The sequence below is a fragment of the Cherax quadricarinatus genome, chromosome 23 (genome assembly GCF_038502225.1).
Source record: "Cherax quadricarinatus isolate ZL_2023a chromosome 23, ASM3850222v1, whole genome shotgun sequence".
Taxonomy (NCBI): Eukaryota; Metazoa; Arthropoda; class Malacostraca; order Decapoda; family Parastacidae; genus Cherax; species Cherax quadricarinatus.
In genome coordinates, this window is record NC_091314.1 from 19,127,629 (window position 1) to 19,147,457 (window position 19,829).

Consider the following 19,829-nt stretch of genomic DNA (forward strand, 5'->3'; position numbering starts at 1 on the left):
TGTGCTGAGCAGGGCACATATTCAGCAAGTGGGTTGATTTGCTTGATACGGGCTTGCAATCCATTATATTTACCCTGTTTTCGTGAGCATGTCTGTGATCTTTCTGCAGCTTCCTACATCTTTCTTTTTCTGTTCTTCTTGAATTTTCTTCTTTCTTTTCTGTGACCCACTCGCATAAGAACGTCCAACATCACGTTCATGAGATGCCATAATGAGGATGTATCGGTCTGTAATCATGCAAATACAAATTTTTCATTATCAATTATTATTAATTTTTTAATTATTATTAAATTTTTTTCTGTCAATTGGGGGGATATGGCCCTTGTAGCTCCCTTTCCTCTGGCTGCGCATCTAAAAATTCAAAACGTTACCAGAAAGGAGTCATATACAGAACTTTTACCATAGATTAGGTTAGTGATTTGGACTACGAATATTTTACTAATTCATCCTCCTTGAGGAAAGAGGAGTGATTGGTGGAATGATGAAGTAAAGGGTGTGATAAAAGAGAAAAAGGTAGCTTACGAGAGGTTTTTACAAAGCAGAAGTGTTATAAGAAGAGCATAGTATATGGAGAATAAAAGAAAGGTGAAGAGAGTGGTGAGAGAGTGCAAAAGGAGAGCAGATGAAAGAGTGGGAGAGGCACTGTCAAGAAATTTTAATGAAAATAAGAAAAAATTTTGGAGTGAGTTAAACAAGTTAAGAAAGCCTAGGGAAAGTATGGATTTGTCAGTTAAAAACAGAGTAGGGGAATTAGTAGATGGGGAAAGGGAGGTATTATTAGGAACTTTTAAATGTTGAGGAAGAAAGGGAGGCGGTAATTTCATGCACTGGCCAGGGAGGTATACCATCTTTTAGGAGTGAAGAAGAGCAGAATGTAAGTGTGGTGGAGGTATGTGAGGCATTACATAGAATGAAAGGGGGTAAAGCAGCTGGAACTGACGGGATCATGACAGAAATGTTAAAAGCAGGGGGGGATATAGTGTTGGAGTGGTTGGTACTTTTGTTTAATAAATGTATGAAAGAGGGGAAGGTACCTAGGGATTGGCAGAGAGCATGTATAGTCCCTTTATATAAAGGGAAAGGGGACAAAAGAGATTGTAAAAATTATAGAGGAATAAGTTTACTGAGTATACCAGGAAAAGTATACGGTAGGGTTATAATTGAAAGAATTAGAGGTAAGACAGAATGTAGAATTGTGGATGAGCAAGGAGACTTCAGAGTGGGTAGGGGATGTGTAGATCAAGTGTTTACATTGAAGCATATATGTGAACAGTATTTAGATAAAGGTAGGGAAGTTTTTATTGCATTTATGGATTTAGAAAAGGCATATGATAGAGTGGATAGAGGAGCAATGTGGCAGATGTTGCAAGTATATGGAATAGGTGGTAAGTTACTAAATGCTGTAAAGAGCTTATATGAGGATAGTGAGGCTCAGGTTAGGGTGTGTAGAAGAGAGGGAGAATACTTCCCGGTAAAAGTAGGTCTTAGACAGGTATGTGTAATGTCACCATGGTTGTTTAATATATTTATAGATGGGGTTGTAAAAGAAGTAAATGCTAGGGTGTTTGGGAGAGGGGTGGGATTAAATTATGGGGAATCAAATTCAAAATGGGAATTGACACAGTTATTTTTTGCTGATGATACTGTGCTTATGGGAGATTCTAAAGAAAAATTGCAAAGGTTAGTGGATGAGTTTGAGAATGTGTGTAAAGGTAGAAAGTTGAAAGTGAACATAGAAAAGAGTAAGGTGATGAGGGTATCAAATGATTTAGATAAAGAAAAATTGGATATCAAATTGGGGAGGAGGAGTATGGAAGAAGTGAATGTTTTCAGATACTTGGGAGTTGACGTGTCGGCTGATGGATTTATGAAGGATGAGGTTAATCATAGAATTGATGAGGGAAAAAAGGTGAGTGGTGCGTTGAGGTATATGTGGAGTCAAAAAACGTTATCTATGGAGGCAAAGAAGGGAATGTATGAAAGTATAGTAGTACCAACACTCTTATATGGATGTGAAGCTTGGGTGGTAAATGCAGCAGCGAGGAGACGGTTGGAGGCAGTGGAGATGTCCTGTCTAAGGGCAATGTGTGGTGTAAATATTATGCAGAAAATTCGGAGTGTGGAAATTAGGAGAAGGTGTGGAGTTAATAAAAGCATTAGTCAGAGGGCAGAAGAGGGGTTGTTGAGGTGGTTTGGTCATTTAGAGAGAATGGATCAAAGTAGAATGACATGGAAAGCATGTAAATCTATAGGGGAAGGAAAGAGGGGTAGGGGTTGTCCTCGAAAGGGTTGGAAAGAGGGGGTAAAGGAGGTTTTGTGGGTGAGGGGCTTGGACTTCCAGCAAGTGTGCATGAGTGTGTTAGATAGGAGTGAATGGAGACGAATGATACTTGGGACCTGACGATCTGTTGGAGTGTGAGCAGGGTAATATTTAGTGAAGGGATTCAGGGAAACTGGTTATTTTAATATAGTCGGACTTGAGTCCTGGAAATGGGAAGTACAATGCCTGCACTTTAAAGGAGGGGTTTGGGATATTGGCAGTTTGGAGGGATATGTTGTGTATCTTTATACGTATATGCTTCTAAACTGTTGTATTCTGAGCACCTCTGCAAAAGCAGTGATAATGTGTGAGTGTGGTGAAAGTGTTGAATGATGATGAAAGTATTTTCTTTTTGGGGATTTTCTTTCTTTTTTGGGTCACCCTGCCTCGGTGGGAGACGACCGACTTGTTGAAAAAAAAAAAAAAATCCTCCTTGATCTTCAATTTACTTAAACAGAAATCATACTGAGTCCAAGAACAATGCACAATGGTATTTATATTACCATTTTCATAACTAAACTAATCATTATGTTTTGCATGATATATGGCCTACCACCATAGATTAGGACATGAGAATTAAAGAATGCAGGGACAATTTTCAGTTTCACCCAACCAACGATTTTCTGATGTGGCTTATGTGTTTCTGGGGAAATATGTAGTAAATTAATTGATGTTCCACATCACTTCCGTTGCAACTTGAAAACTAAGCATTTGCGACGGAAGTGATGTAGAACATCAATCAATTGAGATCTGTTATTGAAATGATAAAGACTTAAAGACAGGACAAAGTGCTTTTAAAACCTACAAACGGAAGTCAGTTTGCATTTTTAGGTTTTTCTTTATAGTATTTTTACCAAAAATGCGTCTTTACTGGTCCATGCGTCTTTACTGGTCAAGTAACCCTATCAGGTACCTCCCTTAACATTTAGAGGCGAAAACAAACATTTATCCATACACATCAATGTCTATCAACAACACTTCAGTTAATTTGTCACAGTACAAGTCTAGATAACGTGTAATTACTACAGAAAATTGGAGAGGAATCTCCCATACTCACCCATTAGCGGGAAAACACAGCTGTTCTGATGTAAACAAATGCGTGTTGAGTGTTGCCATCTATGGTTAGGTTTATTTATTTTTATTTTATTTTATTTCATTATTTATTTTTGTTTTGATTAATTTTTAAAAATCAATTTTACTCTCCAAATACTTGAACTTTTTAGGTAGGGACCCCTTTGCACTTGCACCATGTGCGCAGTCTTGGATGAGCCCCTGAACCCCTTGGACCGCGGGGCCCCCAAATGCGCGGGGCCCTAGGCAAATGCCTAGTTTGCCTATGCGGTAATCCGGCCCTGCTCACACATAATCACTGTTTTTGCAGACGTGCTCAGAACACAACAGTTTAGAAGCATATACGTATAAAGATACACAACATATCTCTCCAAACTGCTAATATCCCAAAACTCCTCCTTTAGAGTGCAAGCATTGTACTTCCCATTTCCAGGACTCAAGTCCGGCTGTATAAAAATAACCGGTTTCCCTGAATCCCTTCACTAAATTTTACCCTGCTCACACTCCAACAGATCGTCAGGTCCCAAATACAATTCGTCGCCATTCACTCCTATCGAACACACTCATGCACGCCTGCTGGAAGTCCAAGCCCCTCACTCACAAAACCTCCCTTACCCCTTCCTTCCAACCTTTTCGAGGATGACCCCTACCCCGCCTTCCTTCTCCTACAGATTTAAATGCTCTCCATGTCATTCTACTTTGATCCATTCTCTCTAAATGACCAAACCACCTCAACAGCCCCTCTTCAGCCCTCTGACTAATACTTTTATTAACTCCACACCTTCTCCTAATTTTCACACTCCAAATTTTCTGCATAATATTTACACCACACATTGCCCTTAGACAGGACATCTCCACTGCCTCCAACCGCCTTCTCACTGCTGCATTCACAACCAAAGCTTCACACCCATATAAGAGTGTTGGTACTACTGTACTTTCATACATTCCCTTCTTTGCCTCCATAGATAATGTTTTTTTGGCTTCACATATACCTCAATGCACCACTCACTTTTTTTCCTTCATCAATTCTATGATTAACCTCATCCTTCATAAATCCATCTGCTGACACGTCAACTCCCAAGTATCTGAAAACATTCACTTCTTCCATACTCTTCCTCCCCAATTTGATATCCAATTTTTCTTTATCTAAATCATTTGATACCCTCATCACCTTACTCTTTTCTATGTTCATTTTCAACTTTCTACCTTTACACACACTCCCAAACTCATCCACTAACTTTGCAATTTTTCTTTAGAATCTCCCATAAACACAGTATCATCAGCAAAAAGTAACTGTGTCAATTCCCATTTTGTATTTGATTCCCCATAATTTAATCCCACCTCTCTCCCGAACACCTTAGCATTTACTTCTTTTACAACCCCATCTATAAATATATTAAACAACCATGGTGACATTACACATCCCTGTCTAATACCTACTTTTACCGGGAAGTAGTCTCCCTCTCTTCTACACACCCTAACCTGAGCCTCACTATCCTCATAAAAACTCTTTACAGCATTTAGTAACTTACCACCTATTCCATATACTTGCAACATCTGCTACATTGCTCCCCTATCCACTCTATCATATGCCTTTTCTAAATCCATAAATGCAATAAAAACTTCCCTACCTTTATCTAAATACTGTTCACATATATGCTTCAGTGTAAACACTTGATCTACACATCCCCTACCTATTCTAAAACCTCCTTGCTCATCCGCAATCCTACATTCTGCCTTACCTCTAATTCTTTCAATAATAACCCTACCTTATTGATTAAAAGAGTTCATTTTTCTGGTGGTAATAAAAAATAATTTCCCATTAGTACTTTTTTTAACATGCTGGCTGTCTCCCAATGAGGCAGGTGATCCAAAAAAGAAACACTTTCACCATCATTCACACTATCACAGTACTTACTGAGAAATAAAGACGTAAATTTGACGATCAGTGACCCCCTGATGGCAACGTTGGTGATTGCCGCACACTCCACATTTTTCTAATTAACTTTTTTTTTTGTAATTTTCTGGGGTTTTCTAATTTTTTACATTTTCCAGTAACTTTTGTGGCATGTGAGACTTATCATGCACACTGTACATATATCCATGTACTTTATGCAACATAGTACCAGTACCTGTAGTTCAATCACTAGAGCACTTAGCTCACACACTGAGGTCTGGAGTTTGAATCCCCAGTATGGCTGGAAAACATTAGGACATGTTTTCATAAGACACCTGCTATCCATGTTTACCCATCAGTATAAAATGGGTACCTGGGTGTTAGTTGACTGGTGTGGGTCGCATCCTGGGACAAAATTGACCTTATTTGCCCAAAATGCTCTGAATCTCATGAGATAATTGGAGGAATTTCGGTGTTGTACACAGGCGTTGTTCAAGTTATCATTCTTACATGCATTAATGTGATCATTGAGGCGTGTTTTGAGGTTTGTTGTTGTTTCACCTACATATATCCTGTAACAGCCTCCACAGGGTATAGTGTAAACTGCTGCATTCACTGGTTCATGGTGCTTCGATTTTGTCCTGGTTAGATCCTTTATTGAAGTGCTGGATGTAATGATGACTAGTGTTAGCTTGTGCTAGTACTTTAGAAACGTTCAGTGCAACCTGGCTGTTGAGAAGAATTATAACTTTGTTAGGAGTGGTGTTGGTGTATGGAGAATTAATGATTTGAAGAGCTCTTTTCTTGCAGTCTTTGATGAAAAAGGAAGGAAAATGTAATCAGTGAAGGTTTGGTGTATGTATATACTGATTTACATTTTCCTTCCTTTTTCATCAAAGACTGCAAGAAAAGAGCTCTTCAGATCATTAATTCTCTGTACACCAACACCACTCCTAACAAAGTTATAATTCTTTCCAATAGCCAGGTTGCATTGAACGTTCCTAAAGTACTAGCACAAGCTAACACTAGTCGCCATTGCATCCAGCACTTCAATAAAGGATCTAACGAGAACAAAATCGAAGCACCATGAACCAGCCAATGCAGCAGTTTACACTATACCCTCTGGAGGCTGTGGCAGGATATGTAGGTGAAACAGCAAGAAACCTTGAAACACACCTCAATGAACATGTTAATGCATGTAGGAATGATAACTTGAACAACGCCTGCATACAACACCGAAATTCCTCCAATCATCTCATGAGATTTAGTGACGCCCAACTTGTGATCAAAGAACCTAATATCCGAAGATGCAAATGCCTTGAATCAGCATTAATTGCTGTTTCTAACACAATTGAACAACACAAAAGCAGCTTCATCATCTCTAAAGTCTTAGCGAGAATTCTCTTGAAAACAGTAAACCCTGCCATCACATAATTGCTACTACATAAAGGACATGCCCAGTTTGGGCCAACAGGTCTGCTGCAGCTTTCCTCCTTTCTTATGTTCTTATGTAATAGAGAAGGGACACTGAAACATGCCTTCTCAAATCCATTTATATACATTTGCCCAACCTATTTTTTATGTTACCCAAGCCATAGCTTTTGTAACCTTTCTTTCTCTTGTACTAGCTGACTTTTTCACCACATGTATAACTACTACTACTACTACTTCTACTTGTACTACAGCTCACTCAAAGCCTATATGTACCTTCTGTGTCCATGTATTGTATGTAACAGCTTGACAAAGCTCCTGGAGAATGAAATGTTGCCACAATAAAATGTCACATTGGTTGCATTTGTGTTCTTTTACCTAACAGATTGTCAGTAATTCTACCAATATTAATGTTTCCTTTTGCTTAGTATGTACTGCTTGAATGAAAAGAAAAAAATACACACTGAACTATTTCATATACATAAAAACTCTCCTACTCTTGTATAACATGTCATTCCTATCAGCCCTCATTTTGTTTGAGAATTGTAGCATATGTAGTGGCAGGATAAATCTCTTGACGAGGATGATCACTGAAGGTCAGGGTACAAATTTGGCTGTCAGTCAACCAGTATGATTGAGTATTGTGCTTATACACATGAGGCATAAGTATTATTTTGGCAAAAAAAAGGTACATCTCAGCAACAGTTGTGTCCTTCCACCAGTGTAATGATAATTGTCGTGAAACCAACGTATTTTCCATTGTATACTGTTGGTTTCCCTCACTATAATTTGCATTGGGCTCATTGAAACATAATTCAAAGGATTCAAGTTCACTGGGATCATTCCTGAGGGCACAGTCAGGCAGGATTCCACTGTGTACGTCATAAAATTGATGGAGATTAGGTACAATATTTGCATTATCCTGCTAATCTCAGATCAGATACTGGATATTTGTGGTTGGTTGTGGTTGTTATGTAGGTAGCAGTTGTGTATGGGTAGTGAAGGTGGTCGTGGGTCATTGGAGTGTTGAGTGTGGGCCATGCCTCCCATCCTGCAATGGTGCTGGTGCTGGGAACCTCATGCCACCATCTACTGCCGCATGTGGTGGCGCCATTGCGCACAGCTTATTACCCATCCCAGTTGATGCAATTTCATCGTCACTCTCACTATCAGTTACCAGTGTTGGGTCCCAGGATGTACTCTGTCTGCTTGGGATAGCAATGTGAACACTACCAGACTACATGCAGTGCCTTTTAAATTGACACTTAACAGGTGAATATTCTTCATCATTGTTCCTACTAGAGTATTCATCGCTTGCTAGGAAATCAAAGTCCACACCGGTATCATAACCACAACTCGCATCCGAGTCCAGGCCACGGGAGAATATGAACTTTTACGTATGACATGGTTAAGATGGATGTGTTTCAGATGAACTAACCCCAGAATTGGATCATTGTTGCAGGTCATCAGGAATTTCAGCAATATTTCCAGCATCTTGAGCATCACTTTCGGTAACTGTATGTTCAAAACCAAATGTCTCATCATTAGTTTCATAATCTTCATTGTTGGAACTGTCACTGGGAAATAGAACTCATTAAGTTCACCTTGGAGTGATGCTTTTGCAACTGTGCTGCATGATGAACAAAGTACTAAACATGACATTCCCACAATGCACTGGAGGGTTCCCAATTTTTTATGTACTGTGCACACTAACTGTGCAGCCCCATTCTCATATGCAGGCCTACCAGGCTTCTCTAGAATTTATGCATTGACCTATGTAAGGGAGCTTGGTATCAGTAACATGATGAACAGTGGCTCATTTGAACACCAACAAAAACTTGGAACACTGAAAAGAGTGCTGAATATGTGGGGCCCTCCTGTATATGATGTCCAGTATAAAATTTAATTGAAATGTGTCTTTTTGTGTGTATATGTAATTTTCCATTTGAATTTGATAAATAATAAACTTAATTAAATTGTGATGTAGAAATGCTTTAATATAGTATTATAATTGACAGGACCTGTAATTACTTCGGATGTTACTATTGTTAACCAGCTAGACACGCAGTCCATCACACTGCGCTACACTCCAACACCTACAGCTGTGGCCACTTTTGACACCTACAGATTCATGCTATCTGATCCAGCTATACCTCTTAAGGAAAAACTTGCAACTGATGATGACAGAAAGGTAACATAAAATACCAGGTAATAACTTTAAACTGTTGCTCCTTTCTATGGAATATATACATGTATTACTAAAATTTTTTAAACTCAACGGCTGTTTTCTGCCAAATTTTTTTTTAACTTTCGTCAAATTTTTTTGAACTCAACAGCTGTCTTCTGCCAAAGCAGAGTGACCCAAAGAAGAAAACTCATTCACCAACATTTATTCAATTGCTATCTTTCCAGAAGTGTGCTGACATCACAGTCAGATTTCCCCTCCTTCAGAGTGCAGGCACTGTCCTTTCCACCTCCAAGACTCAAGTCTACTAAACAGTTTCCCCCTGAATCCATTTATAAAAGTCACCCTGATCACTATCCAATAGCATGTCCATTGAAAACCACTTGTCTCCATTAAGCCACATATAACATTCTCACACATACCTGCTGGATGTTCAAGCCCCTAAAACCCAAGGCCTCTTGTACCCCCTCCCTTCAACCATTCCTGGGATGGCTCTTACCCCTTCTGCCTTTCAGCCCAGATTAATACACCCCTCCCTTCCCTTCATCAATCAATCCCCGTCCATCTCTGTATGCCCATACCACCTCAGCAACCCCTTCTCAGCTTTCAGAATTATACCGTTGGTCACTCCACATCACCTTTTAATTTCTATGTTTTGAATTCTCTGCATGATATTCACTCCACACATTGCTCTCAAACATGGCATCCCCAATGTCTCTAGCTTCTCTTTCACTGCAGCATTCAATGTACAATATATGTATTTACTGTACTGTGCTATGTAATTACCTATTTTAACTTGTGGTCCTGCTTCTTAACTTTTGAATAACTGATGTAAGAGAGTAGTCATATCTATTTTTCAATCCCTGTTTAATGTATGCCTCTATTGTGTCATTGTTCTTTTTTTTTACATACAGTAGGGCCCCACTTATACGGCAGGTTAGGTTCCAGGCTACTGCCAGAAAGCAGACATCACCGGAAAGTAGAATGCCATTTTTTCCACTTATAAATGCATATAAATGCCAGATAACAAGTTTATACTAACATATATTAAGTTAGCAATAGAACTAGGCATTAAAAAGTAAGATACACACACATTGCACTCATTATTTACCTCAAAATATTTGTAGACTCAATGTAGGGCAAAAGGTGAGTAGTATTTACTGTAAGAAGTTAGGTGTGGTAGTCCTCCTGGCCACCCCACCCACACATAATATACTACTTCAACAATGCTTAAAGCCCCAGAGAGTGATAACATGCATACACAGTACACTCATTACTTACCTTAAAAGATTTGTAGTTTTAATGTAGAGTGAAAGGTGAAAAGTATTTATTTGTAGAAAGTGGTGTGGTGGGTAGGGTAGTGTAGGGAAGCCAGCCAGGCCACCCCCACCCACTATGTAAAAAAACAGACGATGCATCTGGTTATGGTTCATAAACATTCATACAAACACCTTACATTGTGTACAAGTTGTCTCCACAGTGATACAGTAGAATATATAAAAACCAAGACTTCCATTCTCTTGTAATTTTTAGAAGGAATGATGCTCTGACAAATTATTATTATTATTATTATTATTATTATTATTATTATTTATTTTGCCTCGGTGGGAGACGGCCGACTTGAAAAAAAAAAAAATTATTATTATTATTATTATTATTATTATTATTATAGGTAGGTTGGCAGACAGCAACCATCCAGGGGGGTACTACCATTCTGCCAAGTGAGTGTAAAATGAAAGCCTGTAATTGTTTTACATGATGGTAGGATTGCTGGTGTCTTTTGTCTGTCTAATAAATATGCAAGATTACAGGTACATCTTGCTACTTCTTCTTACACTTAGGTCACACTACACATACATGTACAAGCATATATATACACACCCCTCTGGGTTTTCTTCTATTTTCTTACTAGTTTTTGTTCTTGTTTATTTTCTCTTACCTCCATGGGGAAGTGGAACAGAATTCTTCCTCCATAAGCCATGCGTGTTGTAGGAGGCGACTAAAATGCCGGGAGCAAGGGGCTAGTAACCTCTTCTCCTGTATATAATACTAAATGTAAAAGGAGAACCTTACGTTTTTCCTTTTGGACCACCCCGCCTCGGTGGGATACGGCCGATGTGTTGAAAGAAAGAAAGAATTACTATTATTATTATTATTATTAATTATTATTTTATTATTATTATTATTACAAATTATTATTATAAATTATTATTATTACAAGTTATTATTATAATCATAATAAAAATAGAAGCACTAAACCCACAAGGGTCGTGAATTGCTATATATATGTATAGAGTGAAGGCATACGAAAGGAATATTTATCTACAGTTATCCCCCAGTATTTGACTAGAGACAACGTAATTCTTCCAACACTCCTACAAAGCCGCTTCGTAAACAAATCTCATATTTATGTCAATTTTTATTCTGTGGGTGTATGTACATGTATAATGTTTATATGCTATATAACGTGTTTCTTATATACAGGTCTCCCTCAACATTCACGTTTTCAACTTTCGCGGGCTTCACACATTCGCGAATTCCCAACCGCCAAATTCCCAGCCTCCAAATCATATTTAAGTTTACCGCCAGGAGTCCTTACTACCCTCCCTCCGACCCCTGCAACTGGCAGCCAGCCCTCCCACCACTGTGTGGTGAGTGTTTTGTTTGTTCATTATTTGCTATTAAACTACAGTATAAATAATGTAAACCCATCCATGACTGCATACTAGAATGGCTATTCGGACAGGTATTGGAAGGTGACATCATGTGTTTACTCTTGAACACAGCAAAGAATCAAACATTTCTGCTACTGCTAATAATAATAATAATAATAATAATAATATAATAAAAATAATATAATAAAAATAATAATAATAATAATAATAATAATAATAATAATAAATACGATAGAATTGAAGAAGGAAATTGTACAAAAATACGAGGGCTGAAGCAGTGGTGGAGGAAGTGGTTGACGCATCGTCAGTGTGGCTTTGTTTATGCTGGAGTGAGTATTAGTCTCCGTGCTCTTCCAAACATTTCACAATAATTCATTGTATTTGGTGCTTGTAGATTGAATATGACTGGAGTGGTTGAGGCAGTGGTAGAGGCAGTGGTAGAGGCAGTGGTAGAGGCAGTGATAGAGGCAGTGGTAGAGGCAGTTATAGAGGCAGTTATAGAGGCAGTGATAGAGGCAGTTATAGAGGCAGTGGTAGAGGCAGTTATAGAGGCAGTGGTAGAGGCAGTGGTAGAGGCAGTGATAGAGGCAGTGATAGAGGCAGTGGTAGAGGCAGTTATAGAGGCAGTGCCTCTACCACTGCCTCTATAACTGCCTCTATCACTGCCTCTGCCACTGCCTCAACCACTCCAGTCATACTCAATCTACAAGCACCAAATACAATGAATTATTGTGAAATGTTTGGAAGAGCACGGAGACTAATACTCACTCCAGCATAAACAAAGCCACACTGAGGCTGCGTCAACCACTTCCTTCACCACTGCTTCAGCCCTCGTATTTTTGTACTATTTCCTTCTTCAATTCCATCGTATTTATTATTATTATTATTATTATTATATTATTATTATTATTATTATTATTATTATTATTATTATATTATTATTATTATTATATTATTATTATATTATTATTATTATATTATTATTATTATTATTATTATTATTATTATTATATTATATTATTATTATTATATTATTATTATATTATTATTATTATTATTATTATTATTATTATTATTATTATTAGCAGTAGCAGAAATGTTTGATTCTTTGCTGTGTTCAAGAGTAAACACATGATGTCACCTTCCAATACCTGTCCGAATAGCCATTCTAGTATGCAGTCATGGATGGGTTTACATTATTTATACTGTAGTTTAATAGCAAATAATGAACAAACAAAACACTCACCACACAGTGGTGGGAGGGCTGGCTGCCAGTTGTGGGGGGTCGGAGGGAGGGTAGTAGGGACTCGCATTGGTTGAGGCAGTGGTATTTAATAACATACATGTTATTAAGGCATTACGTATGTATTTAGTACAATTTACGACGTTTTCATGTACTTTATGATTGTTCATGTTTGGACAAGTTAAGGAAGCAGCATTGTATTATATTTCCCTACAATATATTGGGGCACCAAACATTCACGGTTTTTCAACATTCACGAGGCTCTTGATCCCCTAACCCTCGCGAATGTTGAGGGAGACCTGTAATTAAATAACAAAAAGGCACAATACCGTGACTGGAACGATACACAAATAACCCGCACATAAAAGACAGAAGCTTACGACGACGTTTCAAGATGTGACTTTGTCAATGGTCCAAGTCGGACCGAAACGTCGTCGTAAGCTTCTGTCTTTTATGTGCGGGTTATTTGTGTATGAGACCTGTAATTTTGAAGAAAATATCATAGATGGATTAATGAAAATGTCCATATTAACGTAAAATAAGACATTTAATGTGTCCAAGAGAGATTATTATTATGTAGTATTTCTGTGGCGTCATGAGTAGAGAGGCTCTTAGTAATTTTAATGTGTACTTACATGCCAGCACAGTGTGTAAGTATATTTAGGTACAGGTACACATAAGCATAATTATCAGAGTATACATATAAAATACACAATAACTTTAAAACACTCAAAATTTTGGCAAGTTTCCAGACAATAGATGTACTCACGGAGAATGTAAACAAACATGGTGTGGTGCACCGTATTTGAAAGATCGCATGCCGTATAGCAAATTTTGGTCGTAATTTGAAATTGCTGTATTAGTGGAACGCCGTAAGGCGAAACGTCGTAAAGCGGGACCCTACTGTACTTGATAAGAACCTAATTTTTTACATCTTGAGTAAGATAATTAATCATCAAAAAGCAAATTAAAAGCCTCTGTAACTGCTTTAAAGTCACCTATCTCTTGTTGCTGGTAGGGCTCCTGTAGTGCTTTGTTTTCTCGTGTATTTGGCTTGTCTGCATATAGTAGAGCTTCCTGTTGTTCATGTACTATCTGAAAAGGATCTCTAATGAGTGTGTTACTGCTTTACCCTTCTGACTAATATAAATCATAAATTAAAAAAATCTGGTTCCATTACATTTTTTTTTTTGTAATTTCTGTAACAACATAAAAGAGAACTATAGTTATGTCTTCACCTATACAGCCACTTCACTTACTTCCTGCATAATAATGCTGCATTTTTGGCTTGGTGGAATAATGTCTAATTGAGAGAAGCATCCTTGAAAGCACTTATTCACTCACCTTCCACCTATATATATATATAACACTTGTTGTGTCTTACAGTACAAACATTGAATTTTATCTGCACTGAACACTTGCTGCAGCATTTTTTTTTTTAATACATAGGCCATTTCCCACCAAGGCAGGGTGACCCAAAAAGAAAGAAAAAGTCTTTCGTCATCATTCAACACTTTCACCATCACTCATGCATAATCATTGCTGCTGTATGTAGGCACAAAATGGAATATGTTGTCTTATTAGGAACTGCATAAGAGTTCTGAGCACTTGCACTCTATTCTTGTAGCACATGACTAAATGCCGAAAATAAAAAGAGCTTCAAAAGTTTGTACCCATTGCCCTTGTGATTTATGTCTTGCTTATTGTTGACATTGACAGAATGTTTATCTGTACAATTAGTGAAAAAGACAGATATGCAATGAAACCCCCCACTCTTCATAGATCTAAACTTACTCTCTGTTCAGAACATCCACACTTACTACTGTGCAATCTATAGCTACAGGACCTTAAATTCCAATATTAACCTTGACCTAAAATGCTTTCTTGATAGTTGTGACAGGATCCACAGGCATAACACCAGACACAAACATCTCTATGACATTCCCCGTGTTCGACTAAACCTTTACAAAAATTCAATGTATTTCAAAGGACCTAAAATCTGGAAAGCCCTACCTGAAAACTCTAGAACTGCAGACACATTCATCACTTTCAAAACTACAGTTAGAAAACATCTTATCTCCCTGATCCACCCCGACAACTAACTACATGATAACCACCTGGTGGTTCACAATTACACTCACTCACCCACTGGCTATAAACCCAGAAATACTAATCTTAATCTTAAAATAATAAATCCTAACTAGTCATAAGTTTGCCTATGATACTCCAATATAGACACTTTGTATTGTGCCAAAACAAAAGCATTCACATTGCTAAACTCACAAATTATGATGTAGTCACTTAGCCTTAATACCATAATCTGTAAGGATTTAATGTTAAGAATTAATCTAAGTCTGCCTGAAATGCCTAGCCATGCTAGGTGTCCTAGTGACCCCCCTCTGTAATTAGTATTTTATAACATGTAAACCACACAATACCCAAAACCTGTAAACCCCACATTGTAACCCTTATAGAGAATAAACTTGAATTGAATTTGTACAATGTTTCACTCAACACAAGGATAGTGAGGCTCAGGTTAGATTATGCAGGCAAGAGGGAGAGTATTTCCCAGTAAAAGTAGGCCGACAGGGATGTGTGATGTCACCATGGTTGTTCATTATATTTATAGATGGAGTTATAAAAGAAGTGAATGCTCGGGTGTTGGCAAGAGGTTTGGGGTTAGAAGATAAAGAATCAAACACAGAGTGGGAGTTGTCACAGTTGCTCTTTGCTGATGACACTGTGCTTTTGGGAGATTCTGAAGAGAAGTTGCAGAAGTTGGTTGATGAGTTTGGTAGGGTATGTAAAAGAAGGAAATTAAAAGTGAATATAGGAAAGAGTAAGGTGATGAGGATAACAAAAAAATTAGGTAATGGAAGATTGGATATCAGATTGGAGGGAGAGAGTATGGAGGAGGTGAATGTATTCAGATATTTGGGAGTGGACATGTCAGCAGATGAGTCTATGAAAGATGAGGTGAATTATAGAATTGACGAGGGGGAAAAGGTGAGTGGTGCACTGAGGAGTCAGTGGAGACAAAGAACCTTATCCATGAAAGCAAAGAGGGGAATGTATGAGAGTATAGTTATACCACCACTCTTGTATGTGTGTGAGGCATGGGTGGTAAATGTTGCAACAAGAAGGCTGGAGGCAGTGGATATGTCATGTCTGAGGGCACAACGTGTGGTGCGAATGTAATACAGAGAATCCATAGTTTGGAGATTAGGAGGAGGTGCGGGATTACCAAAACTATTATCCAAAGGGCTAAGGAGGGGTTATTGAGATGGTTTGGACATGTAATTAAGTAAGTTTATTCAGGTATACACAAATACAGTTACATAGATTATCATACATAGCAGCATGTGTAAAATACCTAGGATAACCCAAAAAAGTCAGACAGAGTGACTTATTTCCATTGGGGTCCTTTTACCTTAGAGGATAGAACGAAATAGAATGACTTCAAGAATGTATAAATTTGTAGTGGAGGGAAGGTGGGGTAGGGGTCAGCCTAGGAAAGGTTGGAGGGAGGGGGTAAAGGTGGTTTTGTGTGAGAGGGGGCTTGGATTTCCAGCAAGTGTGTGAGTGTGTTAGATAGGAGCAAATGGAGACAGATGATTTTTAGGACTTTACGTGCTCTTGGAGTGTAACAAGGTAACATTCACGAAGGGATTCAGGGAAACCGGCAGGCCGGACTTGATTCCTGGTGATGGGAAGTAGAGTGCTGGCACTCTGAAGAAGGGGTGTTAATGTTGCAGTTTCATAACTGTAGGATAAGCATACCTCTGGCAAGACAGGGATGGAGTGAATGATGATGAAAGTTTTTCTTTTTCTGGCCACTCTGCCTTGGTGGGAAACAGCTGATGTTTTAATAAAGAAAATAAAATTCACTCAACACTGAGCTTTGTCAGGTACATAGCAAATATGAGAGACAATGGCTTAAATAGTCCACAGGGAGTGATGTCATGCGCTTAGATGTAAGTAATTCTACTTAAATGTAGATGGAGCAGCACTGCAGGGAGCTTGCTGGCTCATGCTGGAACACAGCAAACTGAGAAGAAAATGCCTGCAAGCATCGACTAATAAGTCAAACAGCACTATCAAAGAAAGTGATGAGATAGTTACTTTGTCTGCTCCCATAATGCATATCATATTGAAACAGTAAACTGAGGAAGGGCCAACAAGCCTCCCTGCTATTGGCTATTTAAGCCACTCTCCCTCATATCTTCCATATACTTGATGAAGTTTAATTTTGAGTGAACTATCATATACATAAAGGACTTGAACATCAATTTTTTTTTAATCAACTATCAGCATCTTGACATTGTCTCTACTACCTGACCAGTAGCCAGAATGTTTAGCAAATAATACTGTATTCCCTAATTTGGTGCCCCCCAGTACAACTGGGTCACAGGAAAAGGGGCCATATTTGGAGAAGGATTCCTGTATAACATTGATCATAGTAACATTGAAATGTATGAGGCAAGATTGATTCAGGAAAAGGCATTAATGTACTGCTTATTTTATGATCTAAATATTTTTATACCATCTCCTACATCACAATTAATGACATGTGTATTTTCAGATTATTTTTGAAAAATTGGTGCCTGGTCGTCTGTACAACATCACAGCCTGGACAGTATCAGGAGGTGTGACAAGCCAGCCTCTCATACGTCAGGATCGCCTTTATCCCGAACCTGTCACAAATATTAATGCCACATTGATATCAGACACAGAAATTACCCTTGCATGGACAAAACCCAAAGGAGACTATGATTCTTTTGAGGTTGGCATCTTTACTTTAAATTTTGGTGTAAGGGGTACTACCAGGTGTTTTGCTTTAGTGCACATAGAAGTAACTGTAATAGCTTTTAAAGTAGGAGGAAGGTGGTCAAGTTTGTGTTCTTAAGTATGATAACTTAAGAAACTAGTGTGGAATTATGAGAGTAGGTACTGTTGAGAGATTAGGGCATATTGAAGTTATCATGTTTCTTCTTATTCCTCCTGTCAGCCAGGGATGGCAGAGATGGGCGTTAGCCAACTATTGTCATTAGCATCCTGGGAAGTGGTATACCTTAGCTAATGTAACTGGAATGGGCAGACTTTGAAATGAGCTCATGTACGATGACAGCTGTTAACATAAATTGTGCAAAGAAAAAAAAAAGTATTGTGGAGTATCTTTTTTGTTCTTCCTTTGGAAACTGTGTTAATGCTGTACATACTTTTTTCACAGTTTGTCAGTGGCTGTAAATATTGCTTTACATACTTTTAGCAAGATAAGCATTATTCCATCTGTTGTGATTTGCTTCATTTTTAGAGGACTTTGTGCATTATAGTGGCTGTGTTTTAACCCTTTCGGGGTTTTGGACGTACTAGTACGGCTTACACACCAGGGTTTTTGACGTACTAGTGGGGGGCAATGTGGCAGATGTTGCAAGTGTATGGTGTAGGAGGTAGGTTACTGAAAGCAGTGAAGAGTTTTTACGAGGATAGTGAGGCTCAAGTTAGAGTATGTAGGAAAGAGGGAAATTATTTCCCAGTAAAAGTAGGCCTTAGACAAGGATGTGTGATGTCACCGTGGTTGTTTAATATATTTATAGATGGGGTTGTAAGAGAAGTAAATGCGAGGGTCTTGACAAGAGGCGTGGAGTTAAAAGATAAAGAATCACACACAAAGTGGGAGTTGTCACAGCTGCTCTTTGCTGATGACACTGTGCTCTTGGGAGATTCTGAAGAGAAGTTGCAGAGATTGGTGGATGAATTTGGTAGGGTGTGCAAAAGAAGAAAATTAAAGGTGAATACAGGAAAGAGTAAGGTTATGAGGATAACAAAAAGATTAGGTGATGAAAGATTGAATATCAGATTGGAGGGAGAGAGTATGGAGGAGGTGAATGTATTCAGATATTTGGGAGTGGACGTGTCAGCGGATGGGTCTATGAAAGATGAGGTGAATCATAGAATTGATGAGGGAAAAAGAGTGAGTGGTGCACTTAGGAGTCTGTGGAGACAAAGAACTTTGTCCTTGGAGGCAAAGAGGGGAATGTATGAGAGTATAGTTTTACCAACGCTCTTATATGGGTGTGAAGCATGGGTGATGAATGTTGCAGCGAGGAGAAGGCTGGAGGCAGTGGAGATGTCATGTCTGAGGGCAATGTGTGGTGTGAATATAATGCAGAGAATTCGTAGTTTGGAAGTTAGGAGGAGGTGCGGGATTACCAAAACTGTTGTCCAGAGGGCTGAGGAAGGGTTGTTGAGGTGGTTCGGACATGTAGAGAGAATGGAGCGAAACAGAATAACTTCAAGAGTGTATCAGTCTGTAGTGGAAGGAAGGCGGGGTAGGGGTCGGCCTAGGAAAGGTTGGAGGGAGGGGGTAAAGGAGGTTTTGTGTGCGAGGGGCTTGGACTTCCAGCAGGCGTGCGTGAGCGTGTTTGATAGGAGTGAATGGAGACAAATGGTTTTTAATACTTGACGTGCTGTTGGAGTGTGAGCAAAGTAACATTTATGAAGGGGTTCAGGGAAACCGGCAGGCCGGACTTGAGTCCTGGAGATGGGAAGTACAGTGCCTGCACTCTGAAGGAGGGGTGTTAATGTTGCAGTTTAAAAACTGTAGTGTAAAGCACCCTTCTGGCAAGACAGTGATGGAGTGAATGATGGTGAAAGTTTTTCTTTTTCGGGCCACCCTGCCTTGGTGGGAATCGGCCAGTGTGATAATAATAAATAAAAAAAATAATAGTATGCCTAAATTCTAGCGCCCTCAAATCTAGTGAGAGAAAGCTGGTAGTACTACATATGAAACAATGGGTCTATGTGGTCAGTGTGCGCAGTATAAAAAAAATCCTGCAGCACACAGTGCGTAATGAGAAAAAAAAACTTTGTGTTTTTGGATTAAAACAGCGACTTTGCACTGTATTTTCGTATGGTATTTATTGTTGTATTCTAGTTTTCCAGGGCTCATTTTATAGAATGGAAGACATATTAGAGAAATTGAGATGATTTTGACTGGTTTTACA

General features: G+C 38.6%; 1 protein-coding gene across 2 annotated transcripts in view; it reads left to right on the plus strand.

Annotated features, from left to right (window-relative positions):
* LOC128685746 (tyrosine-protein phosphatase 10D-like) overlaps positions 1 to 19,829 on the plus strand; it is a 506,322-nt gene that overhangs the window by 412,141 nt on the left and 74,352 nt on the right. For both annotated transcript variants that reach the window (XM_070087994.1, XM_053772367.2), the window contains exons 16-17: positions 8,738 to 8,910; positions 17,405 to 17,605. In XM_070087994.1, coding sequence (XP_069944095.1) covers positions 8,738 to 8,910; positions 17,405 to 17,605 — 374 coding nt within the window. The remainder of the gene's footprint in view (positions 1 to 8,737; positions 8,911 to 17,404; positions 17,606 to 19,829) is intronic.